The sequence below is a fragment of the Aristolochia californica genome, unplaced genomic scaffold (genome assembly GCF_029961685.1).
Source record: "Aristolochia californica isolate CCGP_79_NKW_82.1479 unplaced genomic scaffold, dmAriCali1.0.hap1 SCAF_1, whole genome shotgun sequence".
NCBI lineage: Eukaryota > Viridiplantae > Streptophyta > Magnoliopsida > Piperales > Aristolochiaceae > Aristolochia > Aristolochia californica.
Genome location: NW_027181770.1, coordinates 6,792,710 through 6,814,880, shown reverse-complemented (window position 1 = coordinate 6,814,880; position 22,171 = coordinate 6,792,710). Strand labels below are relative to the sequence as shown.

The 22,171-nt window shown below is 43.0% G+C and overlaps 1 protein-coding gene across 3 annotated transcripts in view; it reads right to left on the bottom strand.

Moving 5' to 3' along the window:
* The window catches only part of LOC137944241 (uncharacterized), a 120,342-nt gene that overhangs the window by 27,698 nt on the left and 70,473 nt on the right, over positions 1-22,171 (bottom strand). For all 3 annotated transcript variants that reach the window (XM_068789865.1, XM_068789874.1, XM_068789881.1), the window contains 5 exons: positions 20,271-20,381; positions 20,012-20,175; positions 13,379-13,457; positions 4,835-4,936; positions 3,699-3,755 (listed from right to left, as the gene is read on the bottom strand). In XM_068789865.1, coding sequence (XP_068645966.1) covers positions 3,699-3,755; positions 4,835-4,936; positions 13,379-13,457; positions 20,012-20,175; positions 20,271-20,381 — 513 coding nt within the window. The remainder of the gene's footprint in view (positions 1-3,698; positions 3,756-4,834; positions 4,937-13,378; positions 13,458-20,011; positions 20,176-20,270; positions 20,382-22,171) is intronic.

Here is a 22,171-nt window from a genome sequence, read left to right as displayed (position 1 = left end):
ATAAAATGGCAGTCCATCATATCTTCCAACACTCCCCCTCAAGCTGGCGATCTATTTGTTCTTTACCAAGAGACCTAGCTGTCTCCGCTCAATTTCAATTGCAGAAAAGTAGCCCAACTATGGGACACAAAGTCTACTCACTTTCTACGGTTAGCTAAAAAAAAACACCTCTTAGGTGAAAAACAGGCTTAACTAAGCTGAATGTTGGACACACTCCTATACTTTGTACGTAGTGGGTCTATAGGCATTGCTTAGAAATGATTTTAACAAATAATAAGAGGGTAAAAGGGAATCATCGGAAGAAAATATGTTGGGGCCACCATGTGCTTTATTTTCTTCATTAGAATAACCAATGCTGACAATAGTTAGCAGCCAAGGAGTCCATCAATAATAATGTCTTAGTCAGCGAGACACAATAGTAGCATCGGAAATGGGCCTGGGCCCAAATAGCATGTACCAAATAATGAAATTCCTTAATAAGGACACATGAAATAATCCGCTATGAGTCCATCATAAAGTTGTGCACCAAATAATACACTTACCGAGTAATAAGCTGTCAATTATCCAAGATAATGATCTGAGTCAATAAATGAGTCATGCTGAGTCAGGAGACCGGGTTTAGATGGCCGAGTCAGGCTGACCTGGACCGAGTTGACTCCCTTAAATCCGGCAGAATAGCAAACAATATGGCAGTTGACTCAGTCCGAGTTGGTTCGAGTTAACCCAAGCGGAACACTAGTTTGAGTCGTTGGGTTACGTTTTGGATTAAAATCAATAGCTACCTAACTTGGCGGTATTTTAATTTGGAAGCAGTGTCTTCATCTTCCCCGCATTGTTGGCTTCCGAACAGAGCGGGACAACAGGTTTATTCGTTGTCCAGAAACAACAACATAGTGGCAATGGGAAATAACTAGCGAGATGACCAATGAAGGATCAGCTATTCCAGCCGCAACACAAAAGATCAATCTAGAGAGAACTTTCCGAACTAGTTTCCGACTTTGAATGAAACAGAGGTTTGCAATCTGCCACCAGCTGGCAAATTTCCGACTTCTGAACTAGCTGAACAATAAGATACCAAAGATGTATTTTCAGAAATAACGAAGATACCAATCAAAGTGCTAGTTGTTGATTCCATAAATAAGATCTCAATCTCGATTGAGTTTCTACCATTCAGTGGGTGGGATATCAACAGTGCCAACGAAAAAAATTCTGGAAATAATGCAGATAAGATCCAAAACCAAAATATTGTATTGGAATGCTGGCTGATTGTTGGCTTAACTTTCCAAAAAAAATCTGGATGATGATGAATCAGCAAAAACCACGTTGGTAACATCCTGGACACAGCATTGGCAGCTCACGAGCTCCTTGACTCCAAGCGGGCTAACCTCCCCAGAGTGGTCATTAAACTTGACTTTGAAAAGGCGTTTGATCATGTTGAATGGAAGCTACTACACCACCTTTTTGGCCAACTGGGATTCAGTACTCGTTGGGGCTTCTAGATGTGCAATTGCATTTTCAATGTTTCCTTCTCCCTTCTAGTCAACACTACATCTTGTGGGCACTTCAGCGCATCCCGGGGGATCAGACAAGGCAACCCGTTGTCCCCTTTTCTTTTCACCCTCATTGCTGAATACCTTTCTGCTATTGTCCAACATGCAAAATGCATTGGTCAACCCCATTTCTGCTAACCCCAACCAGGATTTTTTTTTTTAAATGATGCTGATTTTTATTAAGACAAAAACTCAAAAGAGCAATTTACAAAGGAGGGAAGTCTTCCCAAACAATGAGAGATTGTTGGGAAGTTCCGAATTTTTCCAATTTATCAACCAAAGAGTTGGCTGATCTAGGAATGAGTTCCAATTACAATGAGTAGAAGATACGATGTCAGCAATACTATCAGTGATGGACCAGTGGCACCAAGGGGGAAAGCTGTCTTTGGAACACCAACTAATAATCGTCTTTAACTCACCTTCAATGATTAACTTGCCATGGAGACGATCCCTGAAGATTTTTGGAGGCCAAACAGCAGAACACTAACTTCAGCAGTATTAGAATCTACAATGCCCACCGGACCAGCATAAGAAAGAATAAGGTCTTCGTTGTGACCTCTGAACACACCACCTGCTCCAGCCAGCCCAGGACATCCAATAGCACTATCATCAAATTCAGTTTAATGCAGCCGCAAGGGGGAGGATCCCAAATGGCCATACTCGGAGTTCTGCAGGAGCCAAACATATGGGCGATCAAATTCCAATTTTCAAGAAGGAAAACACCCGATAGAGTGGCAAAATCCTTCTTTGTATGAAGTCAGCTCGAGATGAGGCCAATGGCATGAGAAGCTGTGTTGTCCGAGGTGCTAGCTTTGGAGTTGAATCTCCAATTGTTCCGCTCGAGCCAAATGCAACATGGAACATGCGCAAGACAAGCAGAAAGTATTAACTTGCCCAGCCAAGGAAGGAGAATCCCTCGAACCATCTCAAAGGTGCCAAAGAGGTCCTGATGAAGCCTCACTTGGAGCCCAATTTTCTGAAAAATCTTCATCCAAACTTGCCATGAAAATCCAGTGTAAGAGGACATGCTGGACTGTCACTTCGCACTCACCGCAAGGCGGACAAGAAAGATCGGGGGTGGTGAAGCCTCTTCTATGAAGGTTGTCCAAAGTAATAATCTGTTCTCGGATGGCCGACCACATGAAAAATTTGATTTTGCTTGGCGCTGAGAGTTTCCACGCCAGATTTGCCTTGTGCTCATGAATATTGTACTCTTGCTTTCTGATATGAGAGTAAGCAAAAGTAACAGTAAATCGGCCATTATTGCTGGGCTTCCAAATCAGCTTATCAACTGAGTGCTCCCGGATAATAGTACTACTGAGTCTGGTAATGAGAGAGCAAAAAGCCAACGATTCTTCATCATTTAATCCTCGACGGAATGGGAGACTCCACGACTAATCACTCCATGAATTAGCCACAGAGCAAGAGAGGTCGCTAACCACCCTATGCAGCCCCAAGAAGTCCTTCGAGAGGGATCAGGGGCCAAACCATTCATCCGACCAGAAGAGAAGGGTCCTTCCATTGCCCGTGTGAAACGAGGTAGCATCCCTGAATACTGAAAGGAGCTTGAAAATTGATTTCGATATCGGAAATAGGAGGTGAGCGGCGCCACCCTCTCTCCACCAGGCACTCGACTACAGCTGAGCTCTCGGGCCTTCTTCACAACCTCCGCATATTTCAAAATCACTACAGCAGTCCACTTATTGTGGAAGGAGACTTGAAAGTTGTCTTTGGATGGCGCTCCACCGCTTCCTTCCCTCCTTAGCATCATAGGAAACATTTTCTCAATATTATGGATATTGTCTCCTCTATTTAATGTACTTAGTCTCATGTACTTAGATCAGCCAATAAGGCTGGTGACTCTTGTGCTAAATTGGGTCCCTCCCTTCAATCTCTTGTTGTTAGAGGAGGCCTCTCTTGATGTATTTTCTTGCTTTCCTTGGAAATAATATCATCACCATTTCAAAAAATAAAAAAAGTATGTTTTTGTGTTCAGGGCCAAAAAAGAACGTATTCAACTGATTTTTGCCAAAATAATAAAAAAATAGTTTTGAACTAGTAATGCATGCGATGATTAATTCAAACATAAATTTATGTCATCTTAAAACAAAAAGTTAAGCAAAGCATAAATAGTTGCATATAGCATACCTTCGCCAATATAGATATCCTATCAACTGCATTTGCAACTACTAGTTGTTTGCCCATCTACAGCACCATGGTTTCAACAAGGCTCATGAGGTCCAAAAAACATAAAAAACAGTAACTCACAGTCACAACAAAAAACAGCATTCTATGTGCCAATGAAGCTTTAAAATATAAACTTCAACATGTCAAACAGGGACAAGTTCAATCCTGTTTTGGAGACCTCAAGATCAAATAATTTATAGTTCCTTCTTTTAATATAGGATAGTACTTCTATATTAAGTATAGCAGATGATGTTGAAGTTTATCTTGTAACAATGACAATGAAAGGAGATAAATGAAACAACATAACAAATACTTTTAGTCAACTTGTGATGACTGTTAAATTTTTTTTTTTTTTTTATAAAGATGTATTTATATTCACAAGAGAAATTACAAAAGAGGAGGGAGCAGATCCCTGACAACATGCGATTGTAGGGTAGCTCCCTCCTTGGCAAGCACATTTGCTAAATAGTTAAATAGTCAAACTACTTTTACATTTCCATTCATTTTTTAATAGGGGGTATAACTGGAGGTTCTACATTCCTTAATTTAAAAACATGACAAAACCGATACTGTAATCGTGTTAAGTCCAAGGCCTATCCCAAAATGACTAGCCAACTTAGGAAACCTCTTTCATAGCTAATAAACTCAAGATCTTTGTACTCACTAATCCATGTGGGACTATTCCTTAACACTCCCCCTCATATGTAGGCTATCTTTTGTGGCTCTACAAGTGGATAATTTTAGGTGTAGGCCCTCTTTTGTGGCTCTACAAGTGGAGAGTTTAGGAGTATGCCCTCTCCTTAACAAATTGTATAATGATTTCCTATTAATGGAAGGAGGGTCTCCGACCATCTAGCCAAAGAGGGTGTCTCCTGTCAACTCTTTGCTTTCAGATCCTCCCACCCTTTGAAACTTAGGAAATAGCCCCGATATACCACTATATACAATGAGATTGAACTCTAGAATTATTATCAAGAAAAGAAATCACTGTTGTACGAAGTAGAAATCTAAAGAATCTCCAAATACCAACTAGAAGTAAAAGGAAATAAGAATGCTAACACAACACAAATATTATAAAAGCTCAAACAAGATCATACCTTAAGAGAAACTTCAAGGTCTTTTCTTTCAATGCGGTTTGCAACGTGAGTGGATTGCACCATACCTGCCATCTCCTCATTAAGGATTCTGAACAGCATTATCTACAAAAGTTAAAACAGAATTGAAAAATTATTAGCAGCAGGCAAACTTAGGCTAGTATGCAGCAAAACCAAAGTTGTTTAGAAGAACGCAAATCTAGAGGTTTTAACATTTGATCAATCACTAAAAACAAGTCTCTAGTAAAAAAAGACCATCTCAAAATGATTCGGTCAAGAAGGATATTTTTTACATTGCAAAGAACTTGCTGCTATTACATGGGTTTGAAACTAGTCAGATACATGGGATTGAAGTAAGTGATATTCAAGTTTTCTGGATTTTTTTTGGAATAAGAGAGATATTATAGAGGGACAACAAATAAAAAGAATCAAGAAAAGAAAAACATGATCAACACCCAAGAAAACAGAGTTCCGTACAACAAGATTGTTCAAAGAAGTAGATCTTGATCAATGAATTGGATTTGTTTTTGGAATAAGAAAGATATTATAGAGGGACAACAAATAAAAAGAATCAAGAAAAGAAAAACATAATCAGCACCCAAGAAAACAGAGTTCCTGTACAACAAGGTTGTTCAAAGGAGTAGGTTAGATCATGACAAGGTTGCTGATCAATGAGTTAGAACATGACAAGGATGTTGATCAATGAGTTGGAACATGGCAAGGTAGATAACTGACGAGTTAAAACATGACATGGTTGTTGTCCAATTAGTTGGAAGAAAACTGTTTTACTTTGTGAAATTAAGAGAATGTAAGGTGAGAAAGAGAGAGGAGAAGAGGAATCAAAGAAGAAGACTTTTGGAGAGTCAATGGCTGCTGCAGAGACCCAGCAGCTTTGATAAAGGACTCAGCTCAACCCCTAATCTTTCTTCTATATACTTTTTATGTAAAAATACAATAAAAGGACAAAAATATCCCTCTCTCCAAATAACATGAAAATTAGTGTACCACCAAACACCAAAGGTAAACTAGGTACGTAATGGTTTACACAGATTGCTAAGCAGGAGACGACTAACAAGGACAACTACCTTGTCAAATTTCTACTCGAGATACATAATATAACTACTCAAGGTGGCAATGGTGTCTATCACAAGGGCATAACTACCTTGTTGAAGTTTTCAATCCACGCCTCCAGACTTTGTTTAAGGTCACATATAGCTTCAACTTACAAACTTTCTCAGCCACCCTATGATCATTGTACCTCAGTGATTGCCCCTTCTGGATTGCTACAAAGATGAGAATTTAAAAAAAAAAATTAATTAATTGGAATACTGCTGTGTATGTCTAGAAAAGGTTAACCCTATATGCTTGCATGTACCCCTTGGCCACCAATCCACCGTATACTTCTCTATTTTTTTTTATGAAGGATGATATTATTAAAAGAAACGAAGAGAAAAGGGGGAACTAACCCCTAACAACAAGAGATTGCAAGGAAGCTCATTGCTAGGCTAAACAATCGGCCACAAAATTTGTTGATCTCAGGATGTAAGACCAAAAACAATCAAACAAACTAAAAATTTCCATAATTTCAATAAAGGTGTCCCAATGATGCCACGAGGGCTCTGAAGAATATTCACACCAGCAAATCACCACTTAGAGTCTCCCTCGATGTGAATGGGCCCATCACAGTGATCGTAGAAAACATGGAGCCCATTAAGAAGACAGTGTAGCTCGGCCGTCATAGAATCCGCAATACCGAGGGGGCCAGCCACAATACTGTATACTTCTCTATAATTCCATCAGGATTGTATTTAATAGTACATGGCCAACCACAATTGTCCTATTAATGCGTTACATAAAACCCAATGTTTGCCTAGTCATAAAGGCATTCAGCTCCTCATCCATAGCTTATTTCCATGAAGGACATGACAGAGCTTCCTGAAATGACTTATGAATACACAAAGAAATGGAAGAGGCAAAGACCTATATGTTGGATAGCGAGTAGAGATGCATACCCCTTTTCAAAGAGCAATAGGTAAATCATGAAGCGTAGGAGAATCATCACTTACTGAAAGTGTTGCGAAGGAAGAAGAGCTTCTTCAGCAATAACAGTTTCTTTTCGTATTGATGCATGCAGGAGCTTGTCTAAGGGCTAGACACAACAAGTACATCCTCAATCACTAAAAAGGAAGTGGGATCTGAAATACCAATATCTGACATGGACATCTTACTAGACGAAGAAAACAGTGTATTCTCAAAGAATGTGACGTCTGCTGAGATGTATATTTTCCAGGGCATGGGGTTATGACACTTATACCCCTTCTGATGTCAAGAATAGCCCAACAACATTCTGATGTCAAAATAGGAGGTAACTTGTTTGTGGTTAAACCAAACACATGTACAAAATACAATAAAAACACATTGTTACAATAGGACAAAGTCAATTTTTGGTTTAACAAAACAAATGAGAATCCAACCATCAAGAATAAGAGAGGGAAGAAGAGGACGGTCCGTCTAGTGCCCGTGTGAAAGGAAGTAGCATCTCTGAATACTAAGAAGAGCTTATAAATTGATTTCCATATCGAGGATAGGAGGCGAGTGACGCTACCCTCTCTCCACTAGGCACTCGAAAATTGAAGGAGAATCTGACCATATCTCTCCATAGATTGTTATGCTTGATGTTGAAGTTCTAAATCCATTTGAGCATAAGAGCTTTGTTCATTGCTTTCATAGGCCGGATGCCTAATCCTCCCTCGCTGCGGGGCATGCTAATATCCTTCTAACTAACCAAATGATATTTGAAGGTGTCTTCTAATCCTCTCCAAAGAAAGCGCCGACGGATGGTGTCAATCTTAGAGCAAACGGAGGTTGGACAGTGCATGAATGATAGCAGATAGTTTGGCAGTCCTGCCAAACAAGACTTTAGGAGAGTGAGACGCCTCGCTGTAGATAGAAGCTTACCCCTCCAAGTGCTAGTCTCTTCTCAAATTTCTCAATGAGAGGGGACTAGAGCGACGCCGAAGGCCGAGAGTCAAAAAGTAAGAGCCCTGCATATGTAACTAGCAAATTTCCGAAGAAGTATCCCCAAGTAGTCAGCCATACCCCGAAGCACATCTGGATCGATGTGGTAGCCTAGAAGAGTGGTTTTCTTCCAGTTTACGTTCTGACCAGAAGCCAATTGAAATAATCCCAAAACAGCACGCAGTTTTTTTTATCCGATCCATAGTACCAACACCGAAACAAATAGTATCAATCACAAAGTAGAGGATCAGAATATCAAAGGTTATGCAGTCCGTCGTGGGGAGGAGCCATCCCATGTTCTTGGCCGAATAGATCAAGGGGGATAGATATTCTACCACCATATTGAAAAGTAAGGGGGAAAGGGGGTCTCCTTGTCGGATTCCCCTGGTTCCCTTAAAGTACCCACAAATTGTTCTTTTGAGAAGGACGGAGTAGCTTGGAGAGGAGATGCAGCTCTTGCATCTTGCTTCCAATGCACGAGCTCGTTGCCTTGAAGGGCATACCTCTGAGTGACTTTCAAAGAAGAGAGTCCTCTAGACTCCTCCTCTAAGTCTAGAGCGGCTATTAGAGCCAGGCCAGAGGCTCTCTCGTCCGAGGAAGAGGCCTTCTTCGCGGAGGCCTAAGACCGCAACAATGGCTTCAACAACTTGAGCTTGATTGGGAAGGTCCGCTCAGGCCAACAATGGTCATTTCCTCCCAGAAAGACTGGATAGAGAGGTCAAAAGAGGGGTTCCGCCATCCAAGTATTATTGAATTTGAAAGAAGAGAGAGGGGGGGGGGGGGGGGGGGGGGGGGGGGGGCTATCTGCCGTTTAACCTAGTGTATGTCTTCCCAGATAGGGTAATTTCATCTAGATCCCAACAGCCAATAAAGTCAACAAAGAGCCTCATGGAGGTTGTGATTCTCCGAGATGATGGAGATTTCTCATGGCAGAAGCGGGTAATGTTGAAGTCGCTTGCAAGCATCAGAGGAATAGGCCACATCTGACAAGTTCTCAAGAGGTCATCCCAAAAAAGGTAGCGCTCATGGTGTTTGGTAGGGTCATAAACATCCACTAGGCACCATATGTTCCCTGAACCTGTCTCTCAGCTTGATTTCAAGGGAGTATGTGCCACAACAACGATCAAGCATCTCTATGGTACTGGTATCCCACACCATTAGGATGCCGCAAGCCGATCCCACCGCATTCACTGAAGCCCAATTAGGCTCCTTGAGGGGCCACAACTCATGGATATAGCCAAGGGTAATAGAAGCCGCCTTGGTTTCTTGAAGAACAACTACAGTTGCCTTGGTAGAGGCAAAGGAGGTCCCGAATGGAGGCGCGGCAACACAAGGACCCAATTCCACGGACATTCTAGGAGAGAATAATCATTGATCATTTTTCTTCTTTTTTGACTTCTCAGATGGATGGTTATCTCCAAGGAGAGGCCCCATGAAGACGGTGCCCATCACCTTGGCAAGTTCCACTATCTAGGCCCAAGTTTTTGGGTTGTATTTATGCTATTCTGTCTGGAGAGCAGACAAACTTTTGAGCTCTTTCACTCGGCTCTGGAAGGATGAAGCCACCCGTCTCTGGATTACGGGGATATCGGGTGGTAGCACTAGGTCCTCCCTGGAGAAGCTGTTTGGGTTGGCCTCTATTTTGGCACTGGTAGGTGGCAAGGGGAGGAGGAGAAAGATTTTGTGTGCGACCACAGGGAGCACGCTCACTAGTTCCGGACTCTGCATCGGAGAAGTAGTTTTCGGGGTGGGGATTTCTCGAAGGTGAAGGAGGAGAAAGATTTTGTGTGCGACCATGGGGAGCACGCTCACTACTTCCGACCTCTACGTTGGAGAGGTAGTTTTCGGGGTGGGGATTTCTCGGAGGTGAGGGAGGAAGAGAGTCCATTATCTGGAGGGGAGCTTGAGGGGTGTGGGGGTGATTTGTAGGAGGGCATGGGTGAAGTTATTTCTGTGGTTAAGATGGGGGGGGGGGGGGGGGGAGGAGCTGGAGGTTTGGAATAAATTCTATCGGGATCAGGAATAATTTATGTGGGGGACTGGGATGGGTGAGTGGTGAGGCAGTCGAAAGGGGGATTCTTGGCACGCCATGATAATCGGCTTCTGCCAAAACAGGAACGCAGTGGAAGCACTAGGTGCCTTTGAGGAGATGGAAATCACAAAGAAGGGTGGATATTTTCTTGCAGCCCCTGTTTCAGGTAGTAAAAAACCATCTGAAGATGGCCAGCTTGTCATCCTTGCTGCTGGAGAGAAGGCGCTGTATGAGGAAGCAGTTCCTGCTGTCGATGTCATGGAGAAGAAATCTTGCTATTTGGGGGAGGTTGGTAATGGAGCTAAAATGAAGCTTGAGATCAACATGATAATGGGCAGTATGATGAATGCTTTGTCTGAAAATGGAACACAAATTTCTCTACATCATTGGGTGGTCTTTGCACCAACTTCTCAGCCCAATTCCAGCAACATTGCTGCTGCCAAGTCAGACCTCCAACATAGTTTGGTTGATATGATAAAAGATTATCCACAATGCCAATTGGCCGACAAGACCATTGTGCCCTCTGCATTGTTTTTGATTTTTTGTAGAGCCATAGCAGCAATGTATGAACAGACAAGTGAAGGACCACGGGATGAACTTGGGCAGCCAGCAGTAAATAGGAATCAGCTCAATCCGGTTACTGAGGTTACCGGGGACATGCTGCATTTTGCTAATGAGGCAGCCGTTGGGGCAGATCACACAAGGGCTGTTAATGTAGAAACAGAAGTTTCCAGCATGGAGCAGGTAGAGACGTTCGGCAAGCAGACCCTACCTTCTACACTAAGAGGGCCTGTTAAAAAGGGGAATGTGAGGATTGCTGGAGAGTTACAGGGCAGACACCTAGGCCATGGGCTGAAGCTGGTAAGGGAGATGGAGAAGTTGGGTGGGGCAGGAGAGGCCACCAAGTAGTTGATAGCATTACATGCAGAGAAGGGGCAAGGGAGCACTCTATCTCAATAGGAAGGCTTCCACTGGCAGAGGCAATAAATGCCAACTTCTCTGCTGCTGCTACAGCAAGTCACCATAGAGCACTAATTGCTCTTCGTGAGTCCCCTCAGCAGAAGTATAATGACGTTGCTGCTGCCAACTCGGCCCTAAACCATAGTGGTCTGCGGATGGAGAAAATACTTCAACAGAAAAATTATATTGCTGTTTGTGAGACCATCATCAGGTATGGAATCCTTGTTCAAGATTTTATCAAGTTAAGCCCCATGAATGAACATGACCATCCTTTGAGCTATACAATACATATCTACAAGCAAAGGCCAATAGTACATGTCCCTGCTGATATGGCGACGTATACCAAACTCCAAAATGCCCATGGTTTGGCTGGGAGTGTAGTAAGGGCACCAAACATTTATGAGAAAGTAAGACATACGGCAGCAGTTGGAGTCGCGAAACCAGTTCAGAATTGGCACTTCTTCTTCTGTGTTGCTTTTGGATTGTGGGCTGGACTCCTTAGTGGATACACAACAGTGTATTACACTAGAGATGCTGACAGCCCTGTGCAAGGTGTTGCTAATTCCTATCAGACAGGCACTGAGACAAATGTGATCTTCGGGCTTGATCTGGGATATAAGTCTATCATTATTCCCATTTCTGCTATTGCTGTCAGCAATTTTGTCAACGTTAACCTTGCTGCCATGTATGGCATTGCGGTGACAACTCTTGCAATGCTGAGCACCACGCAAAAGAACGGATACCCTTGCTGCCGTGGGAACCACTACTGCCGCTCGTGGAAGGGGGGTTGCCATGGGTTCAGCCGCCCTAGTGTCTTTGGCTCTTTTGGGTGCCTTGGTGAGTCGTGCTGAATTTTCCACAAGGGAGGATTTAACACCTAAAATCTTCGTTGGGTTGATGGTGGGTGCAATGCTTCCATACTGGTTCTCCACCATGACCATGAAAAGTGTGGGAAGTGCAGCCTTGCAAATGAGGGCCAAAGTGAGGAAGCTGTTTCACGCAATTCCAGGACTAATGGACGGAAGAGCAAGGCCTGACTATGCCGCTTGTGTCGTCCAGTGGGTTGACGTGGCTATCACAGAGGCTACTTGAGGAGCTGTGGTGACGTCTCGGCATGCCTCCCTACTTTCAAGCTAGAGGAAAAGCTCGTTCTCTAGGGGGGGTGTAATGTTATGAACCTAATAACAGGCCGAGTCATACAGACGCCGGGCTGAGTCAATTACTCTGGCGGAGTCAGTTACTGAGTCATTAAGTTTGCTTTTTAAGTTAAATGCCGTGGAGGGGCAAATCTGTAATTTTATCTTAAACCTTGTAGACATGAACCCTATTTAGAGGGGAATTGGAATGGAAAATGGGAAGTCTGAATCTAGGTTAAACAAACAGTTTGAGTTCACCTAAACGAGCTCGGGGGTGTGTGTTCTCCTTAACGAACCTAGGGTTTTCAAGCTTCCCTTCGGCTTGATTTTCTTTTCTTCTCTCTTCTTCCTTACGAATCGTTGTGTTAGATCTGAGACCGTAACAAATCTTCTACTGGATCCAGCGTCGGGGAGAAGCACTGGAGGGTTGCGGCTAGCTCCTTCCAACCAAAACATGAGTTGGTGGCCTTTGGGATAAATATTCTTGCCAAAACGAAAGATCATCTTCGGTGGGTGACCCGACATTCCCGACGACCACGGAAGGTACTCACCGAGAAGAGGAAAATGGAATCCCGAGATCAGAGTTGGCGGGACCTTTCCGTTTCAGTGGTCGCTCTCTGAAATTGTAATATGAAGCTGGAGATCGCTTCTGTTGGGATGCAGATGTAGGAGAGTTTCGATCCGTCAGCTGAAAAGATTCGGATTACCAAACCTGATTTCCGAATGACTCTCTCGATGGTTACTTCACATTTTCTGTAACTGAAGCGGAAAAGGTTATTCCACTTCTTCCGTCGGGATACCGTCGTCCAATAGGCATCTTGGTCTTCCGTCGGAGACTCAGAAGGCTCACCGGAGTGATGGTTGGGTGATTTCGACCTTATGTGAGATTTTCTTCCTTGCCGTGAAGAGAAATCTCTCTCAATTCTGCGTGTCGCTGCATCATCGCGTCTTCTGCCGGTGTCAGAAGTGATTGTGGTAGCCCTATCGAAGTGATTGTGACCATCGGGAGTGGTCCGGTTGCTAGCTGTGGGGATGATGATCGTTGGGGGGGGGGGGACTCTCTCTCGCATCGCTACTGTTTGGCGCATGTTACCGATTTTGAAATCGCACGCCGCACGATACGACTCTATAAAGACAGTTTTAAAATCGAATCTCTCATTGTTAGGGATCCCTCTTTGTAGCTTTTTTCTTTGGGCTTAATAAAATCACATTTCTCTTTAAACAAAAAAAAGGATATAATTGTCACATGATTAAAGTTACGAGCTTTGTAGGCTTAGTAGTAAGGATAGTTTAGTCGTTGGCATGATGTAATCAGTATTATTTAAGAGAGATAATGAAAACCAAGGCAAAGGATAATGATATCAACAACTCTAAATACTATAAATTTTTGCACAAACTCACAGGTACAATCTGCAGCATTGCACTTATACAAGCTACATACTCTGATGAGTAGTAGGATTTCACATATTGAATATCTTCACTGTAAAACATAAAAGCACGTCCGAATTAAAAAGAAGTTCATGAATAAACTAGAGAGGTATCAAAAGTAAGAACTAGTAAAGGCATCAAACATAAGCAGCATTTCATGCAGTAAAACAAAGAAATGAGAAAAAAAAAATTTAGCAAAAGAAATTGAAATGGAAAGTTAAATATAGAGACAATAAAAGAATAAATAAAGCCAAATAGCAGACAAGGCCATCAAGGAAAATGTGTAATTTTTTTTGTTAAATTGCGCTCTGATACCATGATAAGTTTTTTGGGTTGAGCCATGTTCCTAAAATGACTAGCCATTTTAGGAAGCCACTTTCCCAACTAATAAACTCAAGATCTTTGTACTCACTAATCCACATGGAACTATTCCTTAACATTTTTTAATCTGACAACAGTTAACAATGATAACCAAAAAGCAAGTGCATACAATTATGTTGAAACTGACACAAAGACTCATATATCCCAAGCATAAAAAGATGCCAGTTGTTTCTTATAAATGGATTAGATGAAACTTAATATAGAGACAAGAAAAGAATAAATTAAGCCAAAGAAAATAAGGCCATCAAGGAAAATGTGTAATTTTTTTAATCTGATAATAGTAACAATGATAACCACTGTGCTTTTGGGGAGGAAAAAAAACGAGAGCGAGAAGAGAGCAATTTAGGCGATTTTTCGCTTAACATGCGCCGATTGCTAACCTGCGTGGTTAACGATCGTATCGTGCGCTGGTAGCGATCGTATCGTGCACCAAAACCCCAAAATGAGAAAGAGAGCACCCCAGACGGTCTTCGGCCGTACGGTCGGCGACCGGACCACTCCTGATGACCACCGCCACTCAGGCAAGGCTACCGCAAGCATTTACGATGCCGGTAGAAGACGCGATAATGCTACGACGAGAAGAAATGGAAGAAATATCTCTTCACGGCGAGGAAGAAAAACCCACAGACGGTCGGATCCGTCCTACCACCGTTCCGGCGAGCTTTCTGAGGCTCCGACGGAAGACTACGAAGCTTGCTGGACAGCGGTCTCTCGCCGGAAGAAGTGAAATAATCTTTTCCGCTTCAGCTACAGAAAATGCAGAGTTACCGTCAAGAGAGTCATCCGAAAATCTGGTCCGGTGATCCGTATCTCCTCAGCTGATGAATCAAAACTCTCATTCATCTGCGTCCCTGTAGAAGCGATCCACAACTTCAGGCTTCAGTTCCAGAAAGCTACCACGGAAACTGAGAAATCCCGTGAATTCTGGGCATAGGACTCGATTTTCCTCTTCTCGGTGACTCCCTCCCCGAAAATTCCTAATTTGCCCTAAAACCATACCTCAGCCCCCCTGCTCCCACAGAAACATCCGAAATCATCCAGCTCCCACCAAACCTTCTCCATGACAAGCGCAAAATTTTGACTTGCTCCATTCTCGTCCAAACATCCCGTCATCATCAAATCCAGCATTCTTCACTGGCCGGTTGACAAACTTCACCTCCCTTACACTCCCAAAATCTCCTATCTCAGTCTCCAAACTTGGCTTGTTCATTTCGGAACCCAACAGGAGTCTTCTGCGGCTCTTGCCCTCATACCCTACACCAGCTCAGGCATCATCAGGGTCGTAGAATGGCTCTCCTAGACACCCTCCAACCAGTACGGCCAATAGGTCACTGTTACAGAGCTTCCTACCGAGCTATGGCAGAACACTGTCTTCTTGAGAGTCATGTATGAATTTGGCTCTATCATTGCTGTGGACCCACCACTCATGGAGCACTGGCACCGTCTGGATGAGGCCCGGATCCTCATCAATCCTCTTCACCCGTGTGAAGGGCAATATTTCAGATGTGTTATGGTGGATAAAGTGCAATACTAGATCCGTATCAGCATCGCTAAGATGGATGATTTTAGAGATGCGGTTCCCGAAAGCACAATCAAACCTCGGGAAATCACACAGCCAGTCAATGCTCTGCGAATTGCACCTCTCGACTCAGCCCCCTCCCAACAAATGTGACCCCCCCCCCCCCCCCCCCCCCGCCCCCCCCCCCCACAAACCCTCCTATAAATCGTTCCCATAGCCCCTGGATCGTTGTTGTGATCAAGCTGCGAGACAAAAGTTTGGAGAACATTTGGTGCCTAGTTGGTATCTACGGCCCTACCAGACACCATGAGCGCCACCTATTTTGGGAGGATTTATTGAGGACTTGTCAGATGCGGCCCATTCCTCTGATGCTTGTGGGCGACTTCAATGTTACTCGCTTCTACCATGAGAAATCCCTGCAATCCCGGACAATCACAACCTCCATGAGGCTATTTGCTGACTTCATTAGCAGATGGGACCTGGATGAGATTACCCTATATAGGAATACCTTCACTTGGTCAAATGGCAGGCAGCCCCCTGTCCTCTCAAAGCTGAACCGATTCTTAGCCAGAAATGATTGGCTTCAGCTCTACAACAATGTCTTTGGCAAAGTGCTCAATCGAGTCATCTCTGATCATTGGCCGATAATGGTTGATACCCATTTTGGCAATTGCCCCCCAACCCTCTTTCAGATTCAACAATAATTGGATGGCGGACCCCTCTTTTGATCTATCTCTCCAATCCTTTTGGGAGAATATAACCGTTGCTGACCCGAGCGGGTGGACCTTCCCAATCAAGCTCAAGATGTTGAAACCATTGTTGCAGTCCTGGGCCTCCGAAAAGAGGGCCTCTTCCTCGGCTGTGAGAACCAATACTCTTGCTCAGATAGCCGCTCTCGACTCTGAGGAGGAAGTCAAAGGTCTCTCACCTCCGGATGTCTCTCAGAGGTATGCCCTTCAAGGGCAATTACAGTCCTTCGCCCACAACGAGTTAGTGCATTGGAAGCAACATGCAAGGTTCAAATGGGCTGTCCGATGGGGATGCTAATACTAAATTCTTCCATGCAGTCGCCTCTACACGAAGAAGGGCCAACCGCATTGCCATGCTCAGCACCAACGGTGAGACCACCTCATTCCGAGCCCTTATTTCCGACTCACTAGTAAATTTTTTTGCAGATTTATACTGTGATCACCAGCCAATCCGCCCCTTCTTCCAAAGGGTTAACCTCTAGGTTATTCCATCAATTGCAGCTAGTCTCATTGAGCTCCCCTTCTCTAGTCGGGAAATTTAGCCATGGCATGTCATGAACTTAGTCATCATTTCAAGGTTCGAAAGCTCCCAAGATTCATCCTCAAGCTTAACTTTGAAAAGGCATTTGATAGAGTTAACTGGAAGTTTTTGGACACCCTCCTGGGGAAGATGGGATTCGGGGGAAAATGGCGCTTCTAGATCCAAAGCTGCATCTCCTCTGCAAGCTACTCCGTCCTTCTCAATAGAACAATTTGTGGGTATTTTAAGGGAACCAGAGGAATCAGATAGGGAAACCCCCTCTCCCCCTTGGTATTCAACATGGTAGCAAAATATCTATCCGCCTTGATCTACTCGGCCAAGAACATGAGATGGCTCCTCCCCATGACAGATTGCACAGCCTTTGATATCTGATTCTCTAGTTTGCGGATGATATTATTTGCTTCAGGGTTGGTACTATGGATCAGATCAAAAAATTGCGTGTCGTGCTAGGATTATTTGAATTGGCTTCTGGTCAGAACATAAACTGGGGAAAACCAATCTTCTTGGCTATCACATTGATCCAGCTGGGCTTCGGGATATGGCGGACTATCTGGGATGCTCTGTGGGAAATATGCCAACTACATATCTTGGGCTATTCTCAACCTTCGGCATCACTATGGTCTCCCCCCCCCCCCCATTGAGAAATTTGAAAAGAGGTTAGCCACTTGGAGGGGTAAACTCTTATCAACAACGGGGCCTCTCACTCTCCACAAGTCTTGTCTGGCTTGGGCTACCAAATTATCTGTTATCATTCATACACTGTCCAACCTCCGTTTGCTCCAAAATTGATGTCATACATCGATGATTTCTATGGAGAGGTTCAGAAGACACCTTCAGATACCATTTGGTTAGTTGGAAGGATATTTGCATGCCTCATAATAGAGGAGGATTGGGCATCCGGCCTACAAGAGAAATGAACAAAGCTCCTATGCTCAAATGGATTTGGAATTTCAACAACAAGCATAACAGTTTATGGAGGAATATGGTGAAATTCTACCTTCAGTTTTCAGGTGCCTGGTGGAGAGAGGGTGGCGCCGCTCACCTCCTATCCCCGATATGGAAATCAATTTTCAAGCTCCTTCAAGTATTCAAAGATGCTACCTCGTTTTACACAGGCAATGGAAGGACCCTTCTCTTCTGGTCGGACGAATGGTGTGGCCCCCGATCCTTCTTGGAAGACTTCCCAGGGCTGTATAGGATGGCAAGCGACCCCTCTTGCTCTGTGGCTGATTCATGGAGTGATCACTCGTGGAGTCTCCCGTTCTGCCGGGGATTAAATGATGAGGAATCGTTGCCGTTTTGCTCTCTCCTTACCAGACTCAGCAATACTATTATCCGGGAGCACTCAGATGATAAGCTGATGGAAGCCCAGTAATAATGGCTGATTCACTATCACTACGGCTTACTCTCATATCAAAAAGCAAGATTACATTATTCATGAGCGCAAGACAAATCTGGCTTAGAAATGCTAAGCACAATCAAATTTTTCGTGTAGTCAGCCATCAAAGAACAAATTCTTACTTGAGACAACTCTCATAGAAGAGGCTTCACCGCCTCGATATTTCTTGTCCCCTTTGACGTGAGTGCAAAGAGACAATCCAGCATGTCCTCTTACACTGTGGATTTTTGTGGCAAGTTTGGATGAAGATTTTTCAAAAAATGGGGCTCCAAGTGGGGCTACATCAGGATCTTTTGATGGTTTGAGGGATTCTTCTTCCTCGGCTGGGCAAGTTAATACTTTCGGCCTGTCTTGCGCATGTTCCATGGTGCATTTGGCTCGAGCGAAACAACCAAAGATTCAATTCCAAAGCTAGCACCCCGGAAAACTCGGCTTCTCATGTCGTTGGCCTCATCTTGAGCTGGCTTCATACAATGAATGATTTTACCACTCTATCGGGGGTTTCCCTTCGGGAGGAATTTGATCGCTCATATGTCAGGCCCCAGCAGAATTCCGAGTATGGCTATCTGCGATCCCCTCCCCCCCTTGTGACTGCATTAAGCTGAATTTTGATGGTAGTGCTATTGAATGTCTTGGGCCGGTTGGAGCAGGTGGTGTGTTCAGAGGTCACAATGGAGACCCTATTCTTTCTTCTGCTGGGCCGGTGGGCATTTCCGATTCTAATACTACTGAAGTTGGTGCTCTACTATTCGGCTTCCAAATCTTCAGGGATCGTCTCCATGGCAAGTTAATAATTGAAGGCGACTTGAAGACGGTTATTAGTTGGTGTTCCAAAGACAACTTCCCCCCTTGGCGCCACTGGCCCATCACTGATAGTATTGCTGACATTGTATCTTCTACTAATTGTAATTGGAATCTCATTCCTAGATCAGCCAACTCTTTGGCTGATAAATTGGCAAAATTCGGAGCTTCCCAGTAACCTCTCATTGTTTGGGAAGGCTTCCCTCCTTTGTAAATTGCTCTTTTGAGCTTTTGTTTTAATAAAAATCAGCATCATTTCTAAAAAAAAAAAAAAAAACAATGATAACCAAAAACCAAGTGCATACAATTATGTTGACACTGACGCAAAAACTCATACATCCCCAACATAAAAAGCTGCCAGTTGTTTCTTATAAATGGATTAGATGAATCTATCACCGTCTGATAACTTCAATAGCAGCACTGAAGAAGTGGAAATAGTTCTACTTCTCAACTTCTATGGTTGAGAAGATATCTAGATCAGACTTATAGAATTACCAGCTGCACCAGACACAGATGACCAAAAACACTGCGCTAACAATGTCTCCAACTTCTGCAAATCAGGTTAGTAACTATCTATCTTTTCGGGCTCATTTGGATTGGTTATGACTAGATGGATTTACAAACAAGTTAGTGAAGCTCAAACTTATGACCCATCACGTTCCTTTCCAGATACAAATTTAAATGGTTTGTTGCTTAATAATATAAAGTCAACTCAAAAACCCATCATTTATATGGCCTCCTTTAGGAAGCCAAAATGTAAATCAAAAAGCAGAAGAAACTTTCCATCATTATTTAAGTCTCTTCCTCCTTGATAGCTCATAATACATGCCTCTCTTATAAATACTTCAGCAATCACTCGTATTATCAGGCCTCTTTTGCCCTTTCCAATCCCTACTTTTTTTTCTTTCTTTTTTTTTTTTTTTTTTTTTTGAGAAAAGAGAAGTTTTATTAAAGCAAAACAAAGAGCAACAAGCAAGCTCTCTCCTTTTCCTTCCTTCTCCAAATTAGCCAGACATTTTGATGCCTCACTGACATTACAATAAACAATGTCAAACTAACAACACAGTAAAAGTTTGAAGCCAACTCAAGAATTTCCACAATGCCTCTGATCAAGCAGTAACAAAACATCCACTACATGACACAATGATAACATTCATAAAACTAAAAATAAAGCTGAATAAGTAATTTGGGAGCACCAATGTGCTGACATTAGAACCTGTGATTTTGACAAATGCGCAATATCGGTACATCTACCAATGGCCGAAATTTGAGAAAGAAAGAATGTAGATTGAGTACAATGGATGAATCAGTTTCTATCTTCTGCCATAAGCGTTTAATGAAACTTTCAATATAGCCCCAAGCATAGATAGCATCAGTGATCTGCATAAGATTTTAAATGCCAATAATGTCAATGAAAGTACGAGGACATATAGCCCTTCACTTTGAACAATAAAATCCAGCTAATGTTAATATACCACTAACAATGTAGATAGCATTTTGGTGTCTAACTCAACAATTTGAAGCATATCCTGCAAGTACTTCCGAGTTCCTATTACCACCCGCTTCACCTCCAGATTTTCTTCTATCTGTAATAGCAGATTAAAATTATCCCACTTTTTTTAAAAGGTGATGATTTTATTGCAAACAAAGGAAAACAGAAAATACATTAAGGGAGCCCTCCCCTTACAACAAAGATTGCAGGGAGGTTTCTAACTTAGCACAAGAGTCAGTAATAGAGTATGGTGATGGGGAAATATAAGACCAAACAAAATGGAGGAAACAAGGGGTAAAATTACTCAGTTACAACTTTTAGTAAGGAAATTAAATCCTCCCATTAGTAAGGAAATGAAATCCTCCCACAGTATGAATGAATAAAAGTGTTGGGTTCTAGGGTCATATAAAGGAGAGAGGAGTGAGGTCGATAACCATCTCAACTCTTCACTAATTTATTTCTAATCTTGTTAAATGAAGGAATCCTAGTTTGAGTAGGATGCAAGAATGTCTACAGAATACAATTCCTCATATAACTAGTATTCTTCAGCAACATAGGATACTAAATCCATATGTACTTGCACAATGAGCAACCCTTGTCTTTTCTTGGGTATACCACTACCACATAACTTATGTGCACCCAAGTTGCATAGGAGGATATGTAAATTGGCTTATAATTTATATATATATTTTTAAATGATGCTGAATTTTATTATTAGAGCTCAAACGAGCAGATTACAAGAGGGGAAACCTTCCCAAACAATGAAAGATTGATGGGAGGTTCCAAATTTAGCCAATTTATCAGCCAAAGAATTGGCTGATCTAGGAATGAGGTTCCAATTGCAATGAATGAATGACACAATGTCAGCAATACAATCAGTGATTGGCCAGTGGCGCCAAGGAGTCGAGCTATCTTTTGAACACCAGCTGATGACAGTCTTTGAGTCGACTTCGATAATCAGCTTGCCATGAAGCCGCTCTTTAAAGATTTGGAGGTCGAATAGAAGAGCACTCACTTCAGCAGTATTTGAATCAGCAATACCCACCGGCCCTGCATAGGATAGAATAGGGTCTCCACTGCTGTCTCTGAAAACACCACCAGCTCTAGCCGGCCCAGGACAACCTAAAGTACTGCCATCAAAATTGAGTTTGGTGCAGTCGTAAGGGGGAGGATCCCAGGTGGCCATAACCGTATTCAATGGAAACAAAGATGTCATCAAAACAAGATATAAGAGAGGAAGGCTAAAGATAGGAACTAGGGAGGGAGCTTGCAGTGTAGAGATGGGCTGGCATATTATATGAAACAGAGAACATCAAGGATGAAAGGAAATCGAGAATGAAAAAATAACAAACAATTAATTTCACTGTTCAGGACTTCTTCTTTTTTGTTTTTTTGAAATGATGATAATTTTATTTCAAAGAAATGGAAGATACATCAAGGGAGGCCTAGTTTAGCACACAAATTAGCAGCCGAATTGGCTGATCTAAGTACATGAGACCAAGTACAAGAAATGGTATATACAATGTCCAAAATATCAAGAAAAATCTGCCAGTGACGCCATGGGGGGATGGATGAGGTGGAGCAGCATCCGATGACGACCTTGAAATCTCCCTCTACAATAAGGGGACCACTGAAGCGGTCCTGAAAAATACGCAAGCCGTGAAGGAGACCAGAGAGCTCAGCAATGGTTGAGTCAGCAATTCCGAGAGGGCCAAAGTAAGAGAGTATGGCAGTGCCGCCCAGATAAAAAATCACCCCGCCAAAGCCAGCCAAAGCGGGGTTCCCAAAAGCGCTACGATCAAAATTCAGCTTATAATGACCAGTGGGAGAAGGCTCCCAAACAACAACTCGGCAGGGGCAGAGGGGACGGACATCTAAGCAATA